We start from the raw sequence: 24,782 nt of genomic DNA on the forward strand, positions 1-24,782 counted from the left end.
GTACGTGTGAATGTGTTTGTGTGTGTGTGTGTGTGTGTGTGTGCACATCATATACATGTTAATTGCAATAACAAGTGTGAAAAGCTGGCTTGAACCTCGGGTGCAAAAAGTTGTTGGTTCACATTCTCCTCAGAATGAAGCAGATTTCTTCTTTTGGAGGACTGAAGATCCTGGTATTCTGAAAGTGGTCCATTAGTGATAATTGGCTGCAGAGATTCTTGACTAATGCATACAGATGTGACCCCTAAACCGTCAGTGCTGTTTCAAAAGCTACTTACCATAATGAAAGAGAGAAAATGAACAGAAACAAAGAAGGCTTCTGGAGCCCAAATTCCCATTTCTTAGATATCACCTGACTAGATGTCACCTGTAATTGCAAATGATAGCTTTGAAATGGCTCTAGCTTTTAGCTTTGTTTTCATATTTAGGATAGCATTCTGGTAAACTGCAAAGGAGCCAGTACAGCACAATGGTTGGGTAGAGATAGGCTTCTGCCTATACTGCTCTGGTTTAAATTCTAGCTCTACCACTTATCAGACTAGTGGCCCAGGACAATTTATCTTCCTCTCAGTGTCACTTTGAAATAGAAATAATGTCTATCTCCTACAGTCTCAAGGAGTAAATGAGATAATACAGGTATACTGAGCAGAGTACCTGACCAGGAGCAAAAGCTCTGTAAATGTTCATTTTGTCTCTGATTCTAATTCCTTAATGAGAATTATTCCTCCTCAGGAATAAGAGGTGGAGGGGTGTATGTGTCTTATTGTGCTGCAACCCTAGCATCCAGCATAGTACCACCAAAGAGTTGGCATGTCCGGAATGTTCTATTAACCAGCATCAGTATATTTACTAATAATCATCAACTGAACTTTTGCATACCAAAATCTGTTTTAGGTACTTACTTGCTCAGATATCCCAACGTGTTTTTATTTTAAACTATCAGTTGAGGGAGGGTCAGAGGAAAGTGATTCTGCCAAGGTCACACAAAAAACACAGGAGGAAGGGTGCCTCCAGACTCAGCCCCTCTAAGGCCAACCCTCCAGGTCTCTTTCCCTGCTCTCCAATTGCTCTAAGGGACCATTGGAAGACTCCCCCAACATTGTGCCTGGCATCCTTGAAGAAAATACACACACACGCACACACACACACACACACACGCATAACTCTATCGAGGATTAATTTACAGGCAGTACTAAGCACCAATCTGAAGCATTTGGTTTGGTCAATTTTGACACATTTGTACTGTGTAACAAACCAAAGCCCAAACAGACATTTTTATCATGCTGAAAATCCCCAGGGTCTGTCTGTAGCTCCAAACAACCACTCATCTGCTTCCTGTCAATATAGATTTGTTATGTCTTTTCTGGGCTTTCCGATCGCTGGCAGCACACAGTAGGTCCTCTCTTGTGCCTGGTTTTGTTCCTGTCTTCGGAGGTGTAAAAAGGTCAGGGTATTTTGGTCCAGCTCTTCCATTCTCTGTCTACAGGGTGCAAACTCAGGCTTTAGAGAAGAAGACCTCTGCACTGTTCAGATTTTAACCAGGATGCAGGTTCCTCCTCTCCCTCCTCATTAGAATCAACATGGGCTCTGTCCCTGGAGGTTATTAATGCAATAGGGTTCATTCCCCTGACTGTTGAAGGCAGGCTATATACCGGCTGCCAGGAGCTGGATCTCTTCTATGGGAGAAGATGGCATCACGCTTTCTAATCCTCCTCCTCCTCTGCTTCTGGGGAGTTGGCGGTGCTCCCTTTTGTGTTCAATTGGAGTATCTCTGAAAGGACTCGGAAAGGTCTGAGATGTGGTACTAAAAGTTGGCAGGGAGCAGAAGCTGGATCCCAACCCCAAGAGCAGCAATCAGAACATGAGCAGGGTGTCAAGTCCTCTGTCACTTCACTTCTCAAAGACTCACAAGTTTATTCATCTGTAAAGCGAGGAAACCCAAGAGATTGTCTTTGAGGGCCTTCTAACCCAGCATCCTATCTCCCATCTCTTCTCTTCCTCACCTATTTGATTTGCCTGATTTTCTACAGACATGAAATGGAAGATGAAAATCTAAATTAAAAAAATTATGGAGGTAAAAAATAGTATATATAATGACTATGGTGCACATAAATATATTGGCAGAATTTAATCTCCTGGAGAAATGGAAATATGCTTATGGAAGAAAATCCACTGACAGTGTAACACAGTATGCTTCGTTTCTCAGAGTTCACGGGAAAATCACACGTACTCTTGTTCATCTCCCCGACCCCACCATGTTTTTTCCTCTAGCTGTCTCAGCAATGCCTGGGCCTGGGCCTCGGAGGGCATGAGATCCACAGCGGACCTGCATCAGTGAGTGTGCCCCCCTCCCACCCTGGCCTTACTCCAGCCCCAAGGAGAGTCACACATATTCAAAGGGGTTGGGGCACAAATATTCCACTTCAAACTTGCACTGAATTGATGTGCTATAACATGCCATTTTATTTCCCTGGGAAGTAATTGGGAAAGTAGATATAAACCCTAAGACAATGATTGTATGTCTTTATGTTCTATTTCCAGAAAACTTGGCAAAGCAATTGAGTTGGAAGCAATAAAACCAACTCATCAAGTCCTGAGTATGCAAGAGAAAAAGAGGAAATCGGTGAGTCAAAGCTTTTCTTTTCTTCCCTGTTTAAAGCAAGATTTCTGTCTGTGGCCAGTGGAGGAAAAAAAGGTGATCTAAAAGTGATACTAGCTCTTAGGAATTTAACATAAAAATAATCAAAATCACACTTCCAAGATTTATGATCATGGCTGTTTGTTAGTGCATTATTTAAAGTAGTGGAAAAGTGACAAATACTTCATCATTCAAAGACAGACTATGAAAATAAAACAAATATGATAAAGGCAAGTAATAGAATACTATGCAACCATTAAAATGTTATTATAGAAGGCTGAGGATGTAGGTCAGTGGGAAAAGAGTACTTGCCTAGTGTGTGCAAGGCCCTGGGTTCAATCACCAGCAACAAAAACACAAAGAAATAAAAAATCCTATTGTAAAAAAGAATTTGATCACATGGGGATTTGTTCACAATGTAGTGTTGAATAAAAAAGCAGGATGAGAACAATCTAACAAACAATATCATCTCAATTTTTAGGCTATGCTATGCATACACACCCAGAAAAAATCTGGAAGAATCTTCCCAAAATGTTAATAAGAATTACCTTGAGGTGAAATTACTGGTTATCGCTATTTCATGCTTTGTACTTTTTGTAGATTTTTTTTCAGTTTTATTAATATGAACACAATTCATAAAGATGATTTTCTTATCATTTTTGGATTTTGTAAAGATGATAATAGAATGCAGTTCTCAAATATTCTTAAAATTGAAAAAAAAATGCTAATCAACTCCCTTGGGGCACCTGGTCCTCTTGTAGGGTATCCTTTGGTCTTCCCATAAGCCTTTCCTTCTGGATAGTTTTGTTTGTGGTCCTTTTTCTTTGTGTATCTTACAGGTGTTAAACTCCTTGGGTTGTTTCCAGGCCACATCAATGCCACATTAATAAATTGCTTCTTGGCTCTATTGGGGTTGGATTTGTGAATGCTCTGATGAAAGAGAAATAATTTTAAAAATGTTTAAATTCTAACTCACTTAACTGAGTTAGGAAGTAGAATTGATGTTTCCGTGTACATACACATGTTTTACCAGACTGGATGTTCTAGCTAGGGCTAGGGTGATAGGTAGAAATTTACGAGAAATATTAGAAAACAACATAACCATCCACCTTTGCAAATCAATTTAATAAAAACTAATCACTAAGCTATATTTCATTAATTACAAAATATACTTTTACCATATGATAACTGCATTTCTGTAGTACTTATTATAAATTAGGCATAGAGTGATGACAGTTTATCACAGGGCTTTAGGTAGCTGATGTCATGACCCCCAAACTGCTGTTTGTTGTCCTCTTTTTATCATTACCCGCCACCCCCCACACACCCATACTGTACCTGACCTTTCTGTCCCACTCTCACACAAAAGATAAAAGATTAGATTTTTATCTTTAAAAGTGAACTTGTTCCACATTCCAGTCACATCTGTAGGATCAAAAGGGGTATAGTGCATAAAACCATCTTCATTCCATTTGTTACAATAAACCCTGTATCCTAAATTTAATCACCTGGGGAAAATAAAAGCTTTGCATTTGCCGATTCTCAGAGTGGTTGAGAGATAGCTGATATGCTGAGTCTGTGGACCAGGGAAAAAAATTCCACCCTAATTTATATCTGCTCTCCCTGGGGCATGGCCCAAGTCCACTGTCATCATTATTATCACTGTCCCTTTTTTCAAAAGTTAATTCAGTCTTCTTGAAATTAAAGCAGTAGTCACATGAGGAGCAATGGAGACATTTATTAAACTTATCAGGGCCAGGACTGTACTGGCTCTCATGGTGCTGATGTTTTTGCCACATGGATTGATGTTAAAGAGGATGTGATGGGACCAGCAGTGACCCAGCCTCTGCAAGTGCCTATTCCACACAGTTGCATATATGAATATGCTTTTCACATCATTATAGACTGGAACTCATTACTTTTCCAAATCCTGCCAGGAGCCACTTGACACAGAGATAAGATAGTTTGGCTGCTTTCCTCAGGAAATGTTTGCTACAGAATTTTGAAACCCAATGGATTGTAAGAGTGATTGTTCCAAAATTAAATCAGCACTATGACTGTCTTAGTTTAGGTTGCTATTATAAAAATAGCATAAACCGGGTGGCTTCAAAATAACAGAAATTTACTCGTCACTGTTCCGGAGGCTGGGAATTCTGAGATCCAGTCACCAGCACATTTCCTGGTTCACAGACGGCCATCTTCTTGCTGTGTGCTCACATGGCAGAAGGAGCAATGGACCTCTGAATGCCTCTTTTGTGTAGAGGGACACAATACCTTTATTTTATTTATGTATTTTTATGTGGTACTGAGAATGGAGCCCAGTGCCTCACAGATAGGAAAGTGCTCTACCACTGAGCCCCAAACCCAGCCCTGAAGGCTTCTTTTGTATGGGAACCAATCCATGCAGGAGAGCCCCACCCTCATGATCAATCAAGTCCTGAAGTCCTCACCTCCAGATCCCTCACATTGAGGGAAAAGTGCTCAACCTATGAATTTAGGGGGTACGTGAATATTTAGTCCACAGCAGTGACTAAACAAGAAGAAAGCAAAACGTTTTTCTATTTTTCTCTTCAACAGCTTGATAATGAAGTTGAAAAGACAGCAAATCTTGTTATCAGCAACTGGAATCAGCAAATTAAGGCAAGTATCCACAAATAACATTTGTATAACCTTAATTTTTCAATACTGAAGCTTTTCCTTTTTACACAGGCATCATACCATGTTCTAGTGCTGCTAAGTGCTAACTGCAAAGAAAAATATTTCTTCACCTGAATTATTATACAGACATGTCTTTCAACTAAGCCAAAGAAGAACATGGCTGAAAATATGGTTATTCATAAATCACAACAACCCAGTGTAGTATATGACCTTGCCTTGTCCCATTTTACACATGGGAAAATTGAGATGGAGAGCTAAAGTCGTTTTTCCAAGGGTATAAAGCTGGTTAATGGTTGAACCAAGAATTCTTACAAATTCTTGGACTCCAGAGTCACTGCTCTGTCCCATTACACTATACCGATTATCTTCTCTGTTTAATTTGAAACTCAGGGCACATGACAAACATCATCTGAGTTTGAGATTTTCATTGGGAGAAGGGTTTTGGTGATCTTGACCTCATTAGGGTAGTGAATGTCAAGTGAAATGCATATGTCAATTTCACAAGAAGGTATAGTCTGTTTTCTGTGCATAATACTATACTAAGATATGATCCTTGTTTTCAAGCAATTTGAAATTTAGTTGGCTAGATAATATATGCAGTAAATAGTGAATGAATTCTAAGGAGAGGAATACTGAACTGATGTGGGAAGCTGCAGCATACCATTATAGGTTCTTAACAGAGAAAATGGCAGATGGAATCCATATGTACAGATTATTCCAGAATAATCTGGTTAACAGAAGCTCATTTTAACTAGGAAGGATAAGAGACTAAGAAATCTGCTAAGAAAACCCAATGATATCCTTTGAGAGGACTTGTACTTTAAGAGTTTAAATTTTCCTTTTGCATCTCCTAAGTGTTAGTGCCCAGAAGGAACATTTGCAAGTAAACAGTTCCTGGTGCCAAATGACCAGAGATGCCCTAGAAACAGGTGGCCTCATCATTGCTTCTGAAGCTTCTGCTGACTCTGAGGACTCCACAGACTAAGGACATGAATAAGAAATATTTGAGATAAATGAATTTCTATACCCACAGTAATTGTACTGCTCAAACAAAGCTCATAAAAATCACTTTTATAATAAATCTCTAAAGGTCTCAGAAAAAGTATTCAGTCATTTATTTTAAGTTCTGCTTTTGATTTTTCTGAACTCTTTTTAAAAAGATTTGTTTTTATAAACCAATTTTCTTTAAATATTCAGCTTTCACAGGAAATCTAATACAATAGACCAAAAGCCGGAAAAAAAAAAAAAAATCACTCTGAAGCTACAATTGCTTCCAAGAACCAAAAAAAAAAAAAAAAAAAAAAAAAACTTTTATCATTTCCTAGTTTCTACCAAGTCATTTTGCTCAACAAAATGATTTTATTTTTTCATGAAGAGTAATAGAAATTAGAAAACATAAAATTCTCGAGCTATAATAATTTTCTCTCCAGTTGCAATTCAAGAAACTCAGCATGTCAATAATGAAACAGTCTCTTTTGGAAACTCTAATGACAAGCCTCTTGCTTCATGCTCTCACTCATCAGCAGCCATGTGACTGACAAAGGTGGGGGGAAGTGCTATGGGTTACTTTTCCTTGAATGTCCTTTTGTTGAGCCTTCACATGTTTTAAGAGAGGTAGAAGGCTGTGCCTCTGATTCCAAAGGTGAAACCCAGGTTTCCTCCTTTATTATCCATGTTTGTAGGCCTTGCAATCTTGAGGTAAAAAGCCCAAATAACCTCTCAATTGATCCAGTTCCTGAACAGGTTGACTCCAACTCAACCCAAAATCTGCTTGCTTATTTTCTCTCTGAAGCATCATCTTTCAGCCAAGGTCAACTGTGCAGAAAAAGAAAGGGTCACCGGAATCAGAGCCCATGCCAAGCTTTGATGCATCCACGGGGCAGGAGATATGGAGTGCTTCTTCCTTCCCCACCTCTCCCCTCACTCCCCACCTGCAACAAACACAGGACATTACACAGGATGCCGGGTATCAGACAGCAAGGTTTCCAGCGATGCTTAAACTTTAAATCAACATTTTACAATAATCTAAGCTGTGGCCCAGCTAAGATTCTCAAAAGAACAATGCCGGTGGCCTTCTGCTTTTGTTGTAACTTCATATGGTAAAACCACGCTAGCTAGGACAGTGTTCTGGGCTTTCAGACCTCTCTTGATTGAGCAAAATGTTGAGTGCACCCCATGCAATGACCAAGTGCACAGTGGTTCTCAGAGCAGAGTGTTCCCTGCTGCGGTATTTTAGGTAGATTTTGAGAAGAGGGAGGGAACGAAGAACTAAAATTACACAGTGGTTCAAGCTAGCATTTGAATATGCCTGGTTCAAAACAAAAGAGCTTGGCTCTGGATATTCACTTCTGTTCCTTTTTATCTTGTCTGTATGTTTTTGACTGTAGGCTAAGAAAAAATTAATGGTGAGTACTAAGAAGCATGAAGCACTTTTCCATCTTGTAGAAAGCTCCAAGCAATCCATGACTCAGAAGGAGAAGCAGAAGGTAAGCGGGTGTGGGCGGCTGGGTGCATGTGGCTTGGAGGCAGGTTTCCTGCCCTGAGCTGGGAACACAAGAACTAACTGGTTCCTTCCTCTACTACTCTCTGTAGAGCTGAAGGTTGGCAAGGCATGAGAAAGGTCTCCAAATTATTCTGGGCCCATAAATATTCTTGGAAGATATTACTGACATCACAGATTAGGCCAATAGCTTAATTTTTTTAAATAAAGAACTCTATTAAAGGACAGGGATTATAGCTCAGTGGTAGAGCACTTGCCTCGCGTGCATGAGGCACAGGGTTCGATCTTCAGCACCATATAAAAATAAATAAATAAATAAATAAAGATATTGTGTCCATCTACAATTTAAAAAAAAAAAAGAATCTTATTAGTAGAAGGAAAAAAAACCCTCAGGTCACACTCCAAGTAAGTAAGAAATATATATACTTTATATGTTGGAAAAGATGTATGGTATTTTATATATATTATACTAATATGAACATTATAAGACATAAAGTAGAAACTTGCAGAATGAGACAGATGAAATAATATTTCAGATGATTAGCTAATTGTGATGTCTATATAATCACTAGGTAACAACCATTAAATAAGTGTATAAACAAAATATATATTTTAGGCAAGGTTTAGCCTTAACAATAGTAAGTATTAATTTATCTTTCTACCAGTCCTTTTGATAATTTAAACTTTTAAAAATAATTAAATAATTGGATTTTTTTCATATCTTGCTGGATAAACCAGTTTTTGCTTTTAATGTGGACAATGGCATGCTTATAACCAGGAGGAAAATAAAGTATCAGCTCAGCTGTTTTTGTGGTTTTCCTAGGTAGCAACGTAAGTCTATAGGTTCCTGGGAGAAATATTTCTAAAAGATATTAAGGAATGACATTGATCAAATTATATTATGTTCATGCATAAATGGCATAATGAATTCTACCATAACATATAACTATAATGTACCAATAAAAATAAATTCAAAAAGAAAAAAATATTTTAAAGACAAGTGTGCATTTTTATATGAACCTAATCAAAGATGGATAATAACTCTGCAAATCCACATGATTTAGGCCCATGCCAATGGCCCTTGGCCCAGGACGCTGGAAGTGAAGAAAAGACCCTTGAAAAGGCCATGGCATCTTCTCATGTTGCAGAATCCCTGCTTTTTCTCCAGGCCACTTCAGAATCCACAACTGTTCATATGTAGGCACCAATGTCTAGTCCTGCATTCAATAGGAGCTTGATAATTGTGTTCTTAGGCCAAAATGAAAACAAATGATATTGGGGTGCAGGAATAAAAGCAACTACTTTCTGCCTGCACTCCCTGTAGGTCATCTTGCACACCTCACGTGGTATGTGACCCAGATGAGAAACCTTTGAAATATTCAGCACCTTCTTCAAAAGACAGAATACCCCTAAGGAAATACAGGCAGCATTGCCGCAGTCCCAAACATTCTTAAAAGAAAATTGTCACCGCACGTAGCTCAATCATTTCATCCAAAGAGACTATTAGTTAAATAACTTACATTCATTGTTAGCAAGATTTTACGAGGTTCTTATTTCTTCACATGTCAGTCTTAACAGTTTGAAGTTATAATAAGTGTTGAATAATGAGGCAGCTTCCAAGGAGGCTAACCCACAGTGTGCAAAAATGCTCAGCACCAGGATTTGTCCCAGGCATTCCAAGCCCTCATTAGGAGCTATTCTTTATTGATGTCAAGTAATACAAAGAAAAAAGATTGCACAGTTGAATGCTGAATTTCCTCTTCCTTCCTTATTAGCAGCTTCTCTGGGAGGTGAAAGTCTGCAGTCCTCCCCTGCCTTCCAGCAGCAGGTCCTGCAACCATGACCTTAGCCTGTTCTTACACCACAAGACTCATCCCACCTCCTCTGCTTAATCAGGTGGCTGTTCTCTCGTCCTGTAGTGGGACACCTATGGCAGCATTCATTTCTCATTTCAACAGAAGCATCTGTATCTCCACTTTGAGCGGTAGCTCTGTGCTTCTCAGCAATTCTTGCTGTTTTCCTGCTGAACAGTCCCTGTTCTCACCAGAAGCTGATGGAAGCCTCCATTCTCTTCCCCCCTCCATCCTCACACCCACACACAGCAGATTCTCCTGCTCTCTACCTCGAAGAGTGAACAGACGGCTGCAGAGCCACCTGCCTCCCCCAGAAATAGCATCTGCATATCCCCAGTGGAGAGCCCTGTTCCTCCTGTGTCCTGAGCTCCTGCCATCCTGCCTCTCACACACCCTCTGGTTTCCCCCCATCCCTTGAAGTGCCACCCAGGGATTGCTCCCAAGGCCTCCTCGAGCATCTCAGTCTATCCAGGCTGCTGTAACTCCTCCTCATCACCTAGTGTCCTAAACAACAAACATTTATTTCCTCACACTTTTGGATATTAGAAATCTAAGGTCAGAACGCCAAGCGCCTGGTAGTGCTGGAGAGGGCCTTGTCCCCGGCTGCTGGCTGCAATCCTTTGGTTTCCTCCTCTTTCTACAGGGCAGAAAGAGGGTGAGAGAGACCTTGGGGGTTCCTCTTTTAAGGGCATTAATCTTACTCATGAGGACTCCACCCTCAAGACCTAACCACTGCTTCCTAATGCCCTCACCTAATGCTACCATCTTGGGATTCAAAATTCCAACGTGAATTTGGAGACACACATTCAGCCATTGCACTTCCTGTCCTGGGACAGCAGGAAAAGTCAGAAGCCTTTTCATGACTCTGTTCCTATTCCTCTATTATCCTCTCTCCTTTTTTTACAGTAAGATTTCTTTGAAGGACTGTCTGTGCTCCGTCTCCACTTCCTCATCTCATCATCTTTGTCATTTCTTACACCCTAATCCAGCTTTCCCCACCATTTCACCCACCACTCAGAGTGTTCCTGATGTCCTAAAAAAAAAAAAGAAAGAAAGAAAAAAAAAGAAAAGAAAGAAAACAAAGTCTTCCTTGTTGTGAGAGGCAATGGGTACTTCCCAGTGCTGACCTTACCGAACTTCTTGGAAGCATTAAACATTGCTTATTTTCCCCTTCTAGGAACATTTTCTTCCTTTACCTTGAGCAAAATGTTATTCTTGTTTTTCCTTCTACTTCTGGAAATTTTGTCTTGGGCTCCTTATGCACTTCCTTTTTCCACCCAATCTATGTATATTGCCTTTTCGGAGGTTTTCTCTTACTCTGTTTGAATCTCCATTGTGTCTCCAGTGTCCAATGCAGTACCCTTGAGGTCCTGCAGTCAAATAGACTTTCAAGGATTCACCTACCATATCTATGCTGAAGTACCTAAATTTCTTATCTCCAGCTTAAACCAGTTTACAAACTGCTTTCTGTCACCTCACATTCAACATCTACTGTCAGACCCATCATTTGTCTCTACCAAAGATCCTCCGTATTCCTGTTTTCTAGATGTTTGAATATCACCATCCAGCCATATCCTCCCAATTCTAACACCTAAGCCACCAAATTCTTGAGCTTGTTCACTTCTCTGTGTCTCCCTGCCACTGTTCTTTCCTGACCCACCATCATTGTTAGTCGGGATTCCACTGACTGGCAGAGTGTGCTCTTTGCCTTTTGTGTTGTCTCTTCCTTTCTATCCCGATAGGCAGGTCAAGTTGACTTTTCTGAAACTCAAATCTGATATGCCATTCTCTTCTTTAAAGCCTTCAAAGTCTTTCCAGTAGCCTCAGAATAGAGTCCTCACTCTGTTCTGTGGCCCTTAAGACCATCCCTGACTTGACTGTGGGGACCTGTCAGCATCAGCTCACGAGCACTCTTCTCCCTCCCAGATTGTGTACTCCAGTCTTACCAAAAATTTTGCCTCACCAATTTCTACTTCCATTTTAGGTTTCTTCACATAGGGATCTTTTAAATTTTTTTTTTCAGCGCCTACTATGTGTGTAGCTTAAGTGGTTTCCTAATTCCAAGACTAGTTTAGGTACCTCTCTTGGTGCCCCAGTGACACCTAAGCCCTTCTGTCAAACTGGAGTTCCTAGACCTTAACACACAGGGAGGCACTGGCCTATGTGATCTAGAGAAAGAGCCCATGTTGTTCTCTTTTCTACTCCCAGAGAGAAAGAACCCATGACACATTGTAAACAATCAATAAATGTTCGGTGAATAAATGAATAAGATGTTTTTTCCAAGAGGAAAGAAGAATACTGATAAATTTTAGTAAAGGACATGTCTTAAATAAAAACAGTAGTCTACATTCTTTTTTACATCCATTTGGGGCTCTTTTCTATACATTTGCTATGCAGAAACTTGTGGTCAGTAGTGCCATCATGAAGTGATGAATGTGAGTGGTCATCTCAAAAGGGACTTAGGAGCTAGGGATATAACCCAGTTGGTAGAGTGCTTGCCTCACATGCACAAGGCCTTGGGTTCAATCCCTAGCAACGTGCGCGCGTGCACACACACACACACACACACACACAAAATCAAAAGCAACTTAGTTCTCACTGCAGGGTGTCTGAGCATTCTCCATAAGAATCTAAGGACAATGATTTAGCAAAGTACAGCCCTGGTACTCTTTGGGCTCTTTCGCTATATTATTATCAGGTTAAAACTCACAAGCCATGTTTCTCAATAGATGTGGTTCATTACACTTAAAATACATATGTCCTTGTAGGTCATACATCACAGCTAGCATATCAATTGGAATAATAAAGTGAGTGGTATTAATATTCAGCATTTTGGATGGATGTTCTTCATTATTGTGACATTAGTCAAAATGTCCTTAAACATAAAGAGGGTCGTTCTTAAAGCCTTTGTTTCTGTCCTTGAAATTCCTACACTGCTAAAATCAGGGAAGTTCTTGCTATTCTTTAAAGTGTGGTTTGAGGACTGTTTGCATGAGAATCATCTGAGGAGGGAGTGAAGATTCTGATTTCCAAGTTCCAGCTTCTGCATCCGTATTGCTCCATGTGGGGCCCTGGAAGTTGCCATTTTACAAGCATGCCATGTTGTTCTAGGCATGCTAAAGTTTAAAAATCATTCATGTAATCAACTTGCTCATTTCTCAGAGATATGAAATTGCTTGTCTGGACATTTTGATCATCAAATTTAATTACTGTGGTTCTGGAAGTTCTGTGTTACTTCAATGTACCAGAAGACGTAACAATAAAAATGGCAAATATTGGCAGGAGGGAACTCTTTGGGAAGCAATGTGAGAGGATACCATCTATCAAGGTGTCCCTAACTGGCAGTGAACATGGGGCCTGTACCTCAGGCTTTTCATTAGTAATAATTGCAGTCACTGGTGTTTTGAGTGCTCTGCTAGGTGTTGTGTGCCTTACAATGCATTACCCATGAGTCCTCAAAGCAGCCCAGCAAAACAGGAATTATCATCATCCCCATCAGAGAACGTGAAAATCGTGGCTTATGAAGACTAAGTAACTTCTCCTAGCCAGAACCAGGACTCTAATTCTGGAAGTCTGACTCCCAATGTCCACTGCTGGCTTCAAGATAGTCAGACAGGATGATAGCCAGCTCTATTCTAAAAATTATATAATTCCACAAGTCTCTACCTGTCTTGGTAAGAAATTCAAGGACCTAAAAGATTTACCAGATGAAACAATAGGATTTATTGGTAGATTGCACTTGTAAATTGGAGATCCTTGACCCGCATTGCTGATTTTCAAATGCACTGTCATTTGGCCTTTTCTTTGATTTGATAAATGCAAGCAAATCATTTCATATATAAAGCCTCAATTTCTTCATGTGTAAAATTGAGGGTTTCATACTGAAAAGACCTTTTAGGTTTCCTTCTGGTTCTGCCATCTGTTTATTCTGGGAAAATATATTTGGTGTTGTCATTTATAGTTATTTTTTATAACTGAAATATATCATTAGGCCACATGTAATTCTTTTTTGGAATTACAAAGAGCTTTCATACTAGTGTTAATTAATATATGACAATGTTTTTTGCTTTAGCTTCTCAATAAACTGAAAAAATCAACTGAAAAGCTGGAAAAGGAAGATGAAAATTACTACCAAAAAAACATGGCAGGCTATTCTACTAGACTGAAGTGGGAAAATACACTAGAAAACTGCTACAAGGTATGTTGTTCATTCACATTTTTCTTCTTCCATGGAGCTTTGTGTGACCTTGGAAATGAAGGTCAGCCTGACAGTTAAAAAACCCTATTTCGGTCTTAGCTCTGGTTCTCATGTGACCTTAGACAAACCACATTGCCTCTCATTGTTTCCATTTCTTCATGGATAGAAGTACCAATAAACATTTATTGAGTATTATTACCCAGAGTTTCAGCTCCTAATTCTCAAGGGTCACAACAGCATTCAGCTAACTTTAAAAAGTTCTGTTAAATAAAAACGTAACTTGAGGCTTCAATATTAGGTATTCTGAATTGAGTTTTAAGGCATGAGAGCTGACCCATACAGTGATCACTTATGGAGTTTCCTTGTATGTTAGAAATTGCATGGGACTCTGGAAATATATAACAATGAATGAAGTACTATCCTAACACTTTAAATATGCACCTTTGGGCCGGGCATTGTGGTGCATGCCTGTAATACCAGAGGTTCTAGAGGCTGAGGCAGGAGGATTGCAAATTCAAGATCAGCCTCAGCAATTTAATAAGACCCTGTTTCAAAATAAAAAATAAAAAGGACTGGGGATGTAGATTAGTGCCCCTCATTCTAAACCCCAGAACAAGGGAAAGAAATGCACCCTAGTGGTACAGACAGAGACATAAGGATGAATTGTGAGGGCTGGGGTTGTGGCTCAGTGATAGAATACTTGCCTAGCATGCATGAGACACTGGATTTGATTCTCAGCCCTGCATGTAAATAAATAAATAAAAAGAAAGGTCCTCAACAACTAAAGAAAAAATTTTAAAAAGAATGAATTGTGACAAATTGTCCAACAAAAATTAATAAAAGATATCAACAAGAGAGTCACAAAATGGGAAATCAAAATCACCATTAAACATATGAAGAGATGCTCAATCAAAATCACAAAATTAGGAAGTATAAATATCAAGTATTAACAAGGAGGTTAGAAGATAGTGTATGTAATTAATGGTCTCTACTAACATTGAAATGTACACATACTCACAATACAGCAGTTCCCCTTTGGGGCATATATCCTGAAGACACATTTACATTCAAGAATAATGCATGAGTATGTTTATTACAGAATTGTCTATAATCACATGGTGAGAAAAAGATTGTACACAATTTTTATTACCCACCAATAGAGCAGTCTTAAATGTGCTCTAAGTTGGAAGTAGATGAATACTCAGCAATAAAAAGTTAATTAAAACTATATTTAAATATGAATTAACCTAAAACATTATGTTGAAGAAAAGAAATGTACCATTTATACAATCTGTAAATTTTTTAAAATTCTTGAACTCACACCCACACTGTACTGTTTATATGTGGTATGTTCGTAAACATATACACATTGACTGAATCTTTATGTGGTGGGGCAGGCAACTAGAGCTCATGGAGGATGGCCACACATAGCCACATAGCTTGTGGATGGCCCAGGATTGAAACCCTCTTCAAACTCTATATATGAGTAGCTTAGCTCTCGATTTTTCAAGTCAATGTAAATGTGACCAAATTAAATAATTATCAATCTGATAAGAACATGAATATTTTTGTTTTATATTTCCTCCATGTGTTTAAAATTTTTTAAAAATGTTTAAAGCAATTGCAGTTTGAAGAAGTGACCTACTGGCAAGTGTCTGGTGCTCAGCATGGGCGTGCGTTTTGCTATGTGCTTCTGTGTGCATCCTATTTTGTAGCCATCACAACAAGTGAGGACCATAATTTTATTCCCAGTTTATAGTTGAGGAAAGTGAGGCTGGAGAAATGAAGTAACCTGCACAAGATGGTTTGGGGATTCAACATAGGCCTCTAAACTATGCTTCTACCCCAGTAAGAACTGGGAGAGGGAAGGATATAGGTTAGCAGAAACCGATGGGCTGTGTTTAAATCTTGCACATTTCAACCACCTTCAAGTTAAAAGACAAAGGAGGAAGTGAGGGAGAGATGAAAACTTGGCCCAAGCCGGGCATGGTGATGCATGCCTGTAATACCAGCAGCTAGGGAGGCTGAGACAGGAGCATCACAAGTTCAAAGCCAGCCTCAGCAACAGCAAGGCACTAAGCAACTCAGAAAGACCCTGTCTTTAAATAAAATATAAAATAGGGCTGGGCATGTGGCTAAGTGGTTGAGTGCTCCTGAGTTCAATCCCCCCCCCCCAAAAAAAAAAAACTTGGCCCAAAGATGGGAAGAAATGAGAAGAAACAGGATCCTGGCTGCCGTTGCTTATGCTGAGCAGGCTATAGGTGCAGATGATGAGGAAGGGCCAGGCATCTCAAGCCTACCTACCTACTGAAGTCTGGCTCTCCAGCCTGGACTCTCCCCTCCCAAGAATTCCAAGACTTCCCAGTGAATATGGAGCTTCCACAAAGTCAGCTTCCTCTGACAGCTCTGTTAGGAGAGAAATTGCATCTCCCACTCCATCTTCCAGGCACTCTTCAAGGGCTATGAGAAAAAATCTGTAAGCTCAGCATCTCCATCTTCCCCTGGCTTCTACCCATGTCACTGCAGTGAGCCACAGTAATGGTTCTCAACGGGTTGAGTGGGCCTTTGAACTGTGTCAGGTATCCCTGGTACTAGCTTCATCATCCAAGGCTCTCACTATATCTTCCTTACCTCAGTTTCCTTGACTCCTATTAAAATTCTCCTACTCTCCCCTTACATCTCTTCAGCAATCCTTATTTTTATATTGAAGCATTATGGAAATTATCTTCTCTTCTTACAAAGTCATCCTGATATACATTCATTTACTTTTCAAAAAGCCTGCTGAAGTTGAAGAACTTGAGCTTGTTTGTTGTTATGGTTGTTTTGTTGGAATCCAGATCAGGTGGAATAGCTCCTGAAAGTCATAATCTCCTTAAGGAAGAGCAGGACGTTTTTCATGCTTCTTGTGTCCCAGACTTTTGTGGCTGCTGTGCTGGAGGTCGTCAGTATCACACTCCCTCTCCCGTTGGTTGACACAGCTCCTCTCACTCGCCTTCCCTTGAGCTCCCTTCTGTCTCCCGAGTGCCAGCCCACAGCCACCGGACCCAACTGGAGTCCACCTCTGTCAAGTCATCCTTGTTCCATCTAACCCCAATAATGCTGCCTTGACTTTGCATTTCCTTGACTTACGCCCACTCAACCTTTACCAACATGTCATTGACTCACCTACCTTACTCTATGTCTTCTATATCTTTTGTATATTTCCAAACTCAAGAGTAAAATGTTAGATTCCTAGAGAGATGAAGTAATCTGCCCAAGATGGTTTGAGAATTCAACATATAAAGACAGGCTGAATTCATTAAAGGAGAATTTCATTAAAAGTGCAAGTGATAGAAATGGGACAATTAGGGCCTTTCAATTCTGTTTATTTATTTATTTATTTATTGGTCTTCTTTCCCTCACCATTCTTCTGTAAAAGTTGGATATAAGAATTCAATTTAGAGTCCTAGCAAGTATCCTATTACTTCTTGCTCTGAGTTTGTTTTGGAAATTTTTTTCAGAGAAAACTTATTAAACTCTGTTCAAGGAAGTTTACTCGATGTTTTAGTCAGCTTTTTTGCTGCTGTGACTAAAGGACCTGGCCAGAACAACTGTAGAGGAGGAAAAGTTAATTTGAGGGCTCAGGGTTTCAGAGGTCTTAGTCCATAGAAGACCAGCTCCATTCCTCAGGGCTCAAAGTGAGTCAGAACAACAAGGTAGAAGAATGCGGCAGAGAGAAGCAGCTCACATGATGATCAGAAGCAGAGAGAGAGACTCCACTTGCCAGATACAAATATATACCCCATAGGCATGTCCCCCAAAGAACCACTTCCTCCAGCCACACCTCACCTACCTCCAGAACAGACTTCTCCCCTAAGGAAGGGAAACCAAACGCAGAATCCATGGAATGAGGAAGTCCCATCCCTTTGATATATCTAAAGTTTTCTTTGTTCTTTTGCATTCTTCTCCCTTTCTTGTTCATTTCCCCTCATCCTGTATACGTGATCAGAGACAGGTGGGAAGGCCAAAAGTTGGGAAACAGGTGGGCTGGAGGGGCCAGGGTGGAGTGATCTGGGCAGGAAGCCGGTGGGGGCCAGGGCAAATTAATTAGCAGTTCCCTGTCAGCTCTGGAGTTGCTTCATTAACAGCTCTTTAGGAGGGGCAGTATAGGAAGGGCTCTGGGGAACCTTAACATTTCAATCTCACAAGGTGCAGACTACGCTTTCGGGGACCTTCAGGGACCCAAACCCGTCTGTTTTCTTCAATCTAGCCTGATTTATCTATCTACACTGACTGCCTATTTTAAATTCTGGCTTCATTAGAGCTTAATTTCCTCCTAGGACCCCTGTTGGAAAAGGTGATTTCCTTTCTACAGATCTGTCTTAAGGAAGTAGCTGAAAACAACACCGGGATTTCTATTCAAAAAAAGGAGATGGGAGGATGTAGCTCAGTGGTAAGAGTTCTGAGAGGTCCTGGGTTCTATCCCAGCACTCAAAAAAAAAAAAAAAAAAAAAAGTAAACAGAGGGAAACAACCCAAGTAACCAACATTAAAGGGGTGACTAAATGAATCATATACCTACAATAGACTATTATAAAGTAATCATCTTCAGAGATGAATGGTGTGAGAAATTGCTCATGTGTGAGGTTAAGTGAAAAAAACTAGGATATCAGATTTGGATAATTTGGTAGAAAATTAGAAAATAAAATCATGCACACATACCTAGACTGAAATTCATTAGAATGTCAGTAGTGGTCATTCTGGGTGGAAGAATAATGAATGACTTTAAAGGTATTTCTGTGTGCCCCTTTGTGGCCCTATGATATCTCCAAGCAGCTGGGAATTTGTTAAAATTCAGATTCCTGAGCACCTTCTCAGAGGAATCAGAATCTCTGAGGGATTCTCTGAGTGACGTCTAGGCATTCTGAAGTTTGAGAGTCCTTGCTCTAGAAAGAGAATGATATTTCTTTCATTAGTTTTATGAAAGCAATTTAAATGAAAACACAGTCCCCTCAAGCTCCTCTGTTGGAGTGACAGGAACTGAAAAGAGTGACTGAAGAGGGTGAATTATCATGATGCCTGAGCCGCAGACAGGCCCTAAATCTACTGTGTCTTGACAACTCTCTGACTACACTTTCTTCAAATGTGCCACTGTGAAAACACAAGAGGACAGCCAGAGGTCCTCCAGGGTGTCATGTCTCTGGATTGCCCATTTTATACAAAAGAACAAGATAATGGGAAGCAATAATTCATTAAATGAGATATGGATTTCTCCTTTCCACATAGAATTTATTTCCACCTCTTTTTATGAGCAAGCATAGATCACTCTAATGATTTCCTTGAAATGTAATTAAAATCTGTTAAACATTACCATCTCTGCCAAAGAACACCAGTTATTCTAGCCTCAGACTGATGCCAATGGTTCAGCATTTATTAAAGAAACCGCTGCCATCAGGGACAGTCTTTATTTATTTTTTTTCCCCTAGTCCTTTGCGCATAGTGCTAAACTGAAACATCAGGTTTCTGCATCTTTTTTTGATGGCAGAAGGACTTTTTTTTTTCTTCTTTGAAGATTGTCCCACCTGAGATCCAATCAAAGGAGCAGAATTTGTTGTACACATTTGTTATGAGGCACATCAATTCTGACCTTTGAAGAAGCAGTATATTTGATGAGTTGCTGTGTTTTTAATCCTTTATCCAGGAGACAGAAAGGCAAATGGTCACATTCAAATGACAGGGACCAGCAGTTTTGGAGAGAGACTCAGGAAATCAATAACATTCCACTTAGAAAGATGGTGTGGCTTTTGACACAGCTGAGAAAGTGGCCTCTGGGTCACAGATCTAGGCTTCTGATAAAATGTCAGGACTTTGGGCACAAGATCTAAATGTCTATGTGATGGGTGTAGATGTTCATGATTATTGACTGAGCCTTTTACCACTTGCTTTTAAAAGAAGGGCTAAAGATGACTTTACGCTAATAAAATATAGCATGGATTTACATGGGAATTTCATCTGATCTTAAAAAGGAAGAAAATGCTACAATGTGGACAAACTTCACAAAAGGACAAATATTATATGATTCCTCTTATTTGAGATGCTACAGGAGTCAAATTTATAGAGACAGAAAATGGAATGATGGTTGCCAGGGCTGGGGAAAGAAGGGAAATAGTTGATTTTTTATGGGTACAGAGGTTCAGTTTTTGTTTGTTTGTTTTGTGGGTTTTTTTTTTTTGATACCAAAACCCAGAGGCACTTAACCACTAAGCCATATCCTTAGCCCATTTTTATTTTTTATTTTGAGACAAGGTCTCACTAAGTTGCTTAGGGCCTCACTAAATTGCTGTGGCCGACTTTGAACTTGTGATCCTCCAGCCTCAGCCTCTAGAGCTGCTGGGATTACAGGTGTGCACCAGAGGTTCAGTTTTACGAGAAGAAAAAGGTTCTGGAAATGGATGCTGGGGGTGGTTACATAATAATGGCACTGAACTGGATGCTTAAAAATGGTTAAAATGGTACATCTTATGTTATATACATTTTACTATAATTTTAAAAAATAAATTAGAATTAAAAGTTTGGATTACTTAATACAATAGATGAAGTAACAGTGCAAGGATGCAGAAGAGCACAATACTGGATCAGGCATGCAGGGCCAGGCAGGATGGGGAATTCAGGGATCTCTGGACTCTCTCCAGCCCCACCTCTATACCAATGGCCAGGAAAGATAGTCATCTCTTCTCAATGGTAGGATACCTGCTAATTTCCCCAAAGCCTTCCTCATGAAAGGTTTTTGCCAAGTACAAGTACTTTGTCAGTATAGGAGATGGGATAGCAGCTATGAAAGCAAATCCGGCCTTCTCTAGATAAAAGAATGAATATGTGACCCTCCGTTCTTATAAAAACAGAATGGGGAGAATTTTGTCTTGGTCCCTTGCCATCTCCATCAAGGCTCAGATTTCTCTGGGCCTGTACCCAGCAGCCTCACTGCCCCTACATGATCCACAAATCTCCCCAGCATACTCCACCTAGTTGTTGAACTTCTCCACCATCTCTAAAAAACACCAGTCATCAACTTGAGTGGCCAGAGTCTAATAGCTAACTTGGTCAAAAATGTGAATAGGTAATGAGGCAAGAGTGATGTCCTTTGCTTCCTTGTTGACACTTCTGAGCCAAAAGTCATGACCCTCCAGTTGTGGAATTTTTGTCATTCCACACACTCCCACCTCATGCAATAGTCTCTGACCCCAGGGCCTAATTTTGGGCCAAGATTGTGAATCGATCAGTCTTTCAGATCCTGCTCTTGTCAGATAGTCTCCTTAAACAGAGAATGTGCCTCGTCATCTTTGCACCTACAGAGACTAGCAGAATGCTCTGTGTCTACCATGAGTGATCCGGAAAGTATTTATTGTCTAAATGTGTTTCTACATGGGTTTTACTGAGCTTCACTCTTCTCTAGAAATCAGAGGTGCTTCTTTAGTACTTTCTTTGCTTTTTCTGCATTCTTGTGAACATGGGTTACCCCATAGCATTTTCCTATACACCTTCAGGGGCAAAAGATCCCACAGAAAGCTTATGAGTTAAAGCCATCTTAAAGGAAGAAAATAGGACAGACACCAACTCATATTCTCTCCTGGAAACCTCCCTTCATTGCTGTTTGGATATGACGTAGTAAAAAGGCAAATCGTGGCAGTATGCTCAGACTGTCCTCAGGTGTGTTGGTGATTGATGGGTGACTTCAGTTTTGCATACCAAATGATCACTCTTACCTCATTTTCCATCCCCTTCAGAGCATCCTGGACCTGGAGAAGGAAAGAACTCAACTTCTATGCAATAACTTAAACCAGTACAGCCAGCATATTTCTCTTTTTGGCCAAACCCTGACCACAGTGAGTAGTGAAGGTTTCTCCATGTTTGGCATGCAGGGTAAAAAAAAAAAAAAATTGGCAGGCAACATTTCTTCAACAACCTTGTTCTGCTTTCCTTGGCTCTGCAGTGCCACACACAGATTCACTGTGCCATCAACAAGATTGATGTCGAAAAAGAAATCCAAGCGCTAATAGAAGAAACTGCAAATTTATCTACAGAAAACAAATCTGAATTCCTACTGACCGATTACTTTGTAAGTATGACCAACAGGAAGTTACCTTGGGGAAGGGGCTTCATTATACATTGAAAAACGCATTTCAAAAAAAATTGAAAATAGCTATAAATGAAATGTGGTTAAGTAAAAATGTTTTATTTGTATTGTCTACAAAAATAAAATATATACAATGTGTGGTTTACAAACTGGGCAGTGGTATTCTCTGGAAGGAAAGAAGGTCTTGCTGGGTTTTAGAATCTTCCAGTTTAGACTTTGTCTTCATCTGTTTTATGCTGCTGTTGCAGAATACAACAGACTGAGTAATCTATAAAGAATAGAAGTTTACTGGGCTTGTGGTTTTGGAGCTGTGAAGTCCCAGATAACAAGGTTACATGTGGGAAGGGTCTTCTTGCTGCATCATAATGTGGCAAAAGGTGTCACATGGGTAAAAGAGCAAGAGAGGGCCAAACTTTCTTTAATAAGAAAACTATTCCCATAATAAGGGAGTCCCCTGATGGCCTGATCACATCTTAAGGACCCACCTCTCAACACTCAACACTGTTGTACTGGGTGTTAAACTTCCAACACTTGAACTTTGGAGGACATTGAAATCAAAGTAGTCTTCTAGAAAAGCAATACCAGGCAGATGTGTTTCGTGATCTAGGAATATCATATTGTGCCTGTCCTATGTCAAATCACTATGAGCACATTACCTCCAAACATAATGACTTAAAACATTATCTGAGTTTATATGGGTCAGGAACCCATGCTCAGCTTAGCTGGGTCCCCAGAGTCCCTCATGAGGCAGCAGTGGAGGTGCCAACCAGGACTACTAATGGGTCATCTCAAGGCTCCACTGAGAGAGGACCCATCTTCAACTTTACTCAAGTGGCTGTTGGCAGCCTCTGGTCCTCGCTGGCTGGGAGTAGGAGGCACCATTTCCTTTCCATGTGGGTTTCTCCACATCTCACTGCATGGCAACCTGATTCTCCCTGAATGAGTGACCAAGAGAGACATAGCCAGAGTGCCCCCAAAGGAATCAGGGTGTGCCGTGAGCTGAGCTCAGAAGTGGGGGGTATTGGAAGTCAGAAAACTAAGTCTCCATTCAAGGGGAGGAGACGACACAAAAGCACAAATCCTAGAAGGTGGGGATCACTATCAACATTGCTTATGGTCCTTTCCCTTGAAAAACTTGGACTAAATTTTGAGAGTATTTGGGTGATTCCTCTATGGAATGACCTTTCATGCTGGAAACTGATCATTGTCTCTAGTCAGAGCCCAGGCATCTTGTCTCTGCTCTTTTGGTTAATTCTTTGTCCTCTTGGGTCATGCCTCAAAGATTTGGGCCTCTGCTTGCCTCTTTTTAGTCATAATTGTGATGTTCTATAAGATTTTCTTTTGAGAGGGGAAAAATTTTTTTTTCTTCTTTCCTTTCTAGTTTTTTCTTTCCAGCCCGGTTTAGAATTCTATCCCTCTCTAATCTATTGACAGTCCACTGGTCATATCCTCCTCTTAGATTAAATGCATAGCTGAAGCCAACAACCCTGACCCCTGCTCAGGGAACAAGAGATGAGGAGAGAAGGGAGAGGCAGAGGTGGAGTGAGCAGTGGATGCTGACAGGTCCCCTTCCCCATTCTCCAAACAGCAACAAGGAGCCAGTTATTTCCTTGAGCGAGTCTTTTTTCATACCTTGGCAAAAGTGAACTATGTTAGCAACAGCAATGTCTGTTTGAAGCAGACACCAAGGTAAAGGAGGGAGTTGGAAAGGGAGTTTGATTGCAAGAGGAAGATTAACTAGCCTATCAACAGAATAAGTGCCATTCTTCTTGGAATTAACCTAGGGTTCTACTGAAAGGCAAGGCTATCGATATGATGATTTATCTTTAATTCATGTTCATGGAATTTTTTTATTTGTTGTCTATGAAGCTTTGATGCACCAAAACTCACAACCACATATCTCAGTTGAAAAGAAAAGACTGTCTCAAAATGAGTGAATAGAATTTTCTTGATATCCTAACATCAAAGCACCCCAATGTCTATACTCCTTGGCACCCAGTGTAGACTGACTTTTATTTAGTGCTCCAAAGTTTACATGGACCAGAGCAAGGCAGGAGAACAATCTGACTTCAAAAATGTGAAAATATTTATAAGCCTACTGTAATGTCATGTTCAAAAGATGGTATCTGTGGTTTTATATGCCTCCTCCAGTACTGATCATCTTTCTAACAAATCTTTGACAAAGAAGAACACAGTTAAGGAAGTTAAACAATATCAATATGCACGCCCTCCCCTCCTTTTAAAGTTAATCTGGAACAAATTCAGCCCTGAAAATACCTGCTTAAATAATAGATGTTCCCAGACAAAGAAAGTCTTGAACTGGCACAGGAGCTAGATTATGATTGGCATTCTTCCAGCAAGGAGGGACTTCCAGCAACGGTTGGAGTTAGGTGTCCTATCAGCTTAGCCACAGCTCACCTGAGAGTGTGACCTCAGCCAGGTCTCAGCTCTTGGCAGATGTGTAAAGGTGAGGTAGAGAACCTGGGGTCACAGTAATTCAGTAGTTGTGTTTTAGGAATGAATACTTTTGTTTCAGCTTGGACCTCCTTTCCTCTGTGTCATAGTCAAAGTGTGGAGGACAAAACCAACCTCATATAGTAGTTGTAAGCATTGTATGCAGCACAGATTATAGAGAAACTTTTATAATGCATAATATGTAAATAAAGCATTTCAGTCATGTTATGACATTGTTACAAAGGCTACTCCGTTTGTCCCCCATCCTCAAGCTCCTTTCTACACTATGAGTCACCCGAAGCTCATCTCTCCACCGGTACTCAGGATCCTAGTTCTCCTCCTTCCTTATCAGAGAAGCCTGCCTCCTCC

At 40.2% G+C, this 24,782-nt stretch overlaps 1 protein-coding gene across 6 annotated transcripts in view; it reads left to right on the forward strand.

Moving 5' to 3' along the window:
* Positions 1-24,782, forward strand: part of Nostrin (nitric oxide synthase trafficking) — a 56,770-nt gene that overhangs the window by 22,451 nt on the left and 9,537 nt on the right. For 5 of the 6 annotated variants that reach the window (XM_040294423.2, XM_021727274.3, XM_040294425.2 and 2 more), the window contains 7 exons: positions 2,272-2,334; positions 2,542-2,623; positions 5,216-5,278; positions 7,684-7,782; positions 13,722-13,847; positions 21,610-21,708; positions 21,816-21,941. In XM_040294423.2, the coding sequence (XP_040150357.1) occupies positions 2,272-2,334; positions 2,542-2,623; positions 5,216-5,278; positions 7,684-7,782; positions 13,722-13,847; positions 21,610-21,708; positions 21,816-21,941 (658 nt within the window). Of the gene's footprint in view, positions 1-2,206; positions 2,335-2,541; positions 2,624-5,215; positions 5,279-7,683; positions 7,783-13,721; positions 13,848-21,609; positions 21,709-21,815; positions 21,942-24,782 lie in introns of all 6 variants that reach the window. The other variant, XM_078017536.1, reaches the window with a different exon arrangement.

The sequence above is a fragment of the Ictidomys tridecemlineatus genome, chromosome 7, assembly GCF_052094955.1.
Source record: "Ictidomys tridecemlineatus isolate mIctTri1 chromosome 7, mIctTri1.hap1, whole genome shotgun sequence".
Taxonomy (NCBI): Eukaryota; Metazoa; Chordata; class Mammalia; order Rodentia; family Sciuridae; genus Ictidomys; species Ictidomys tridecemlineatus.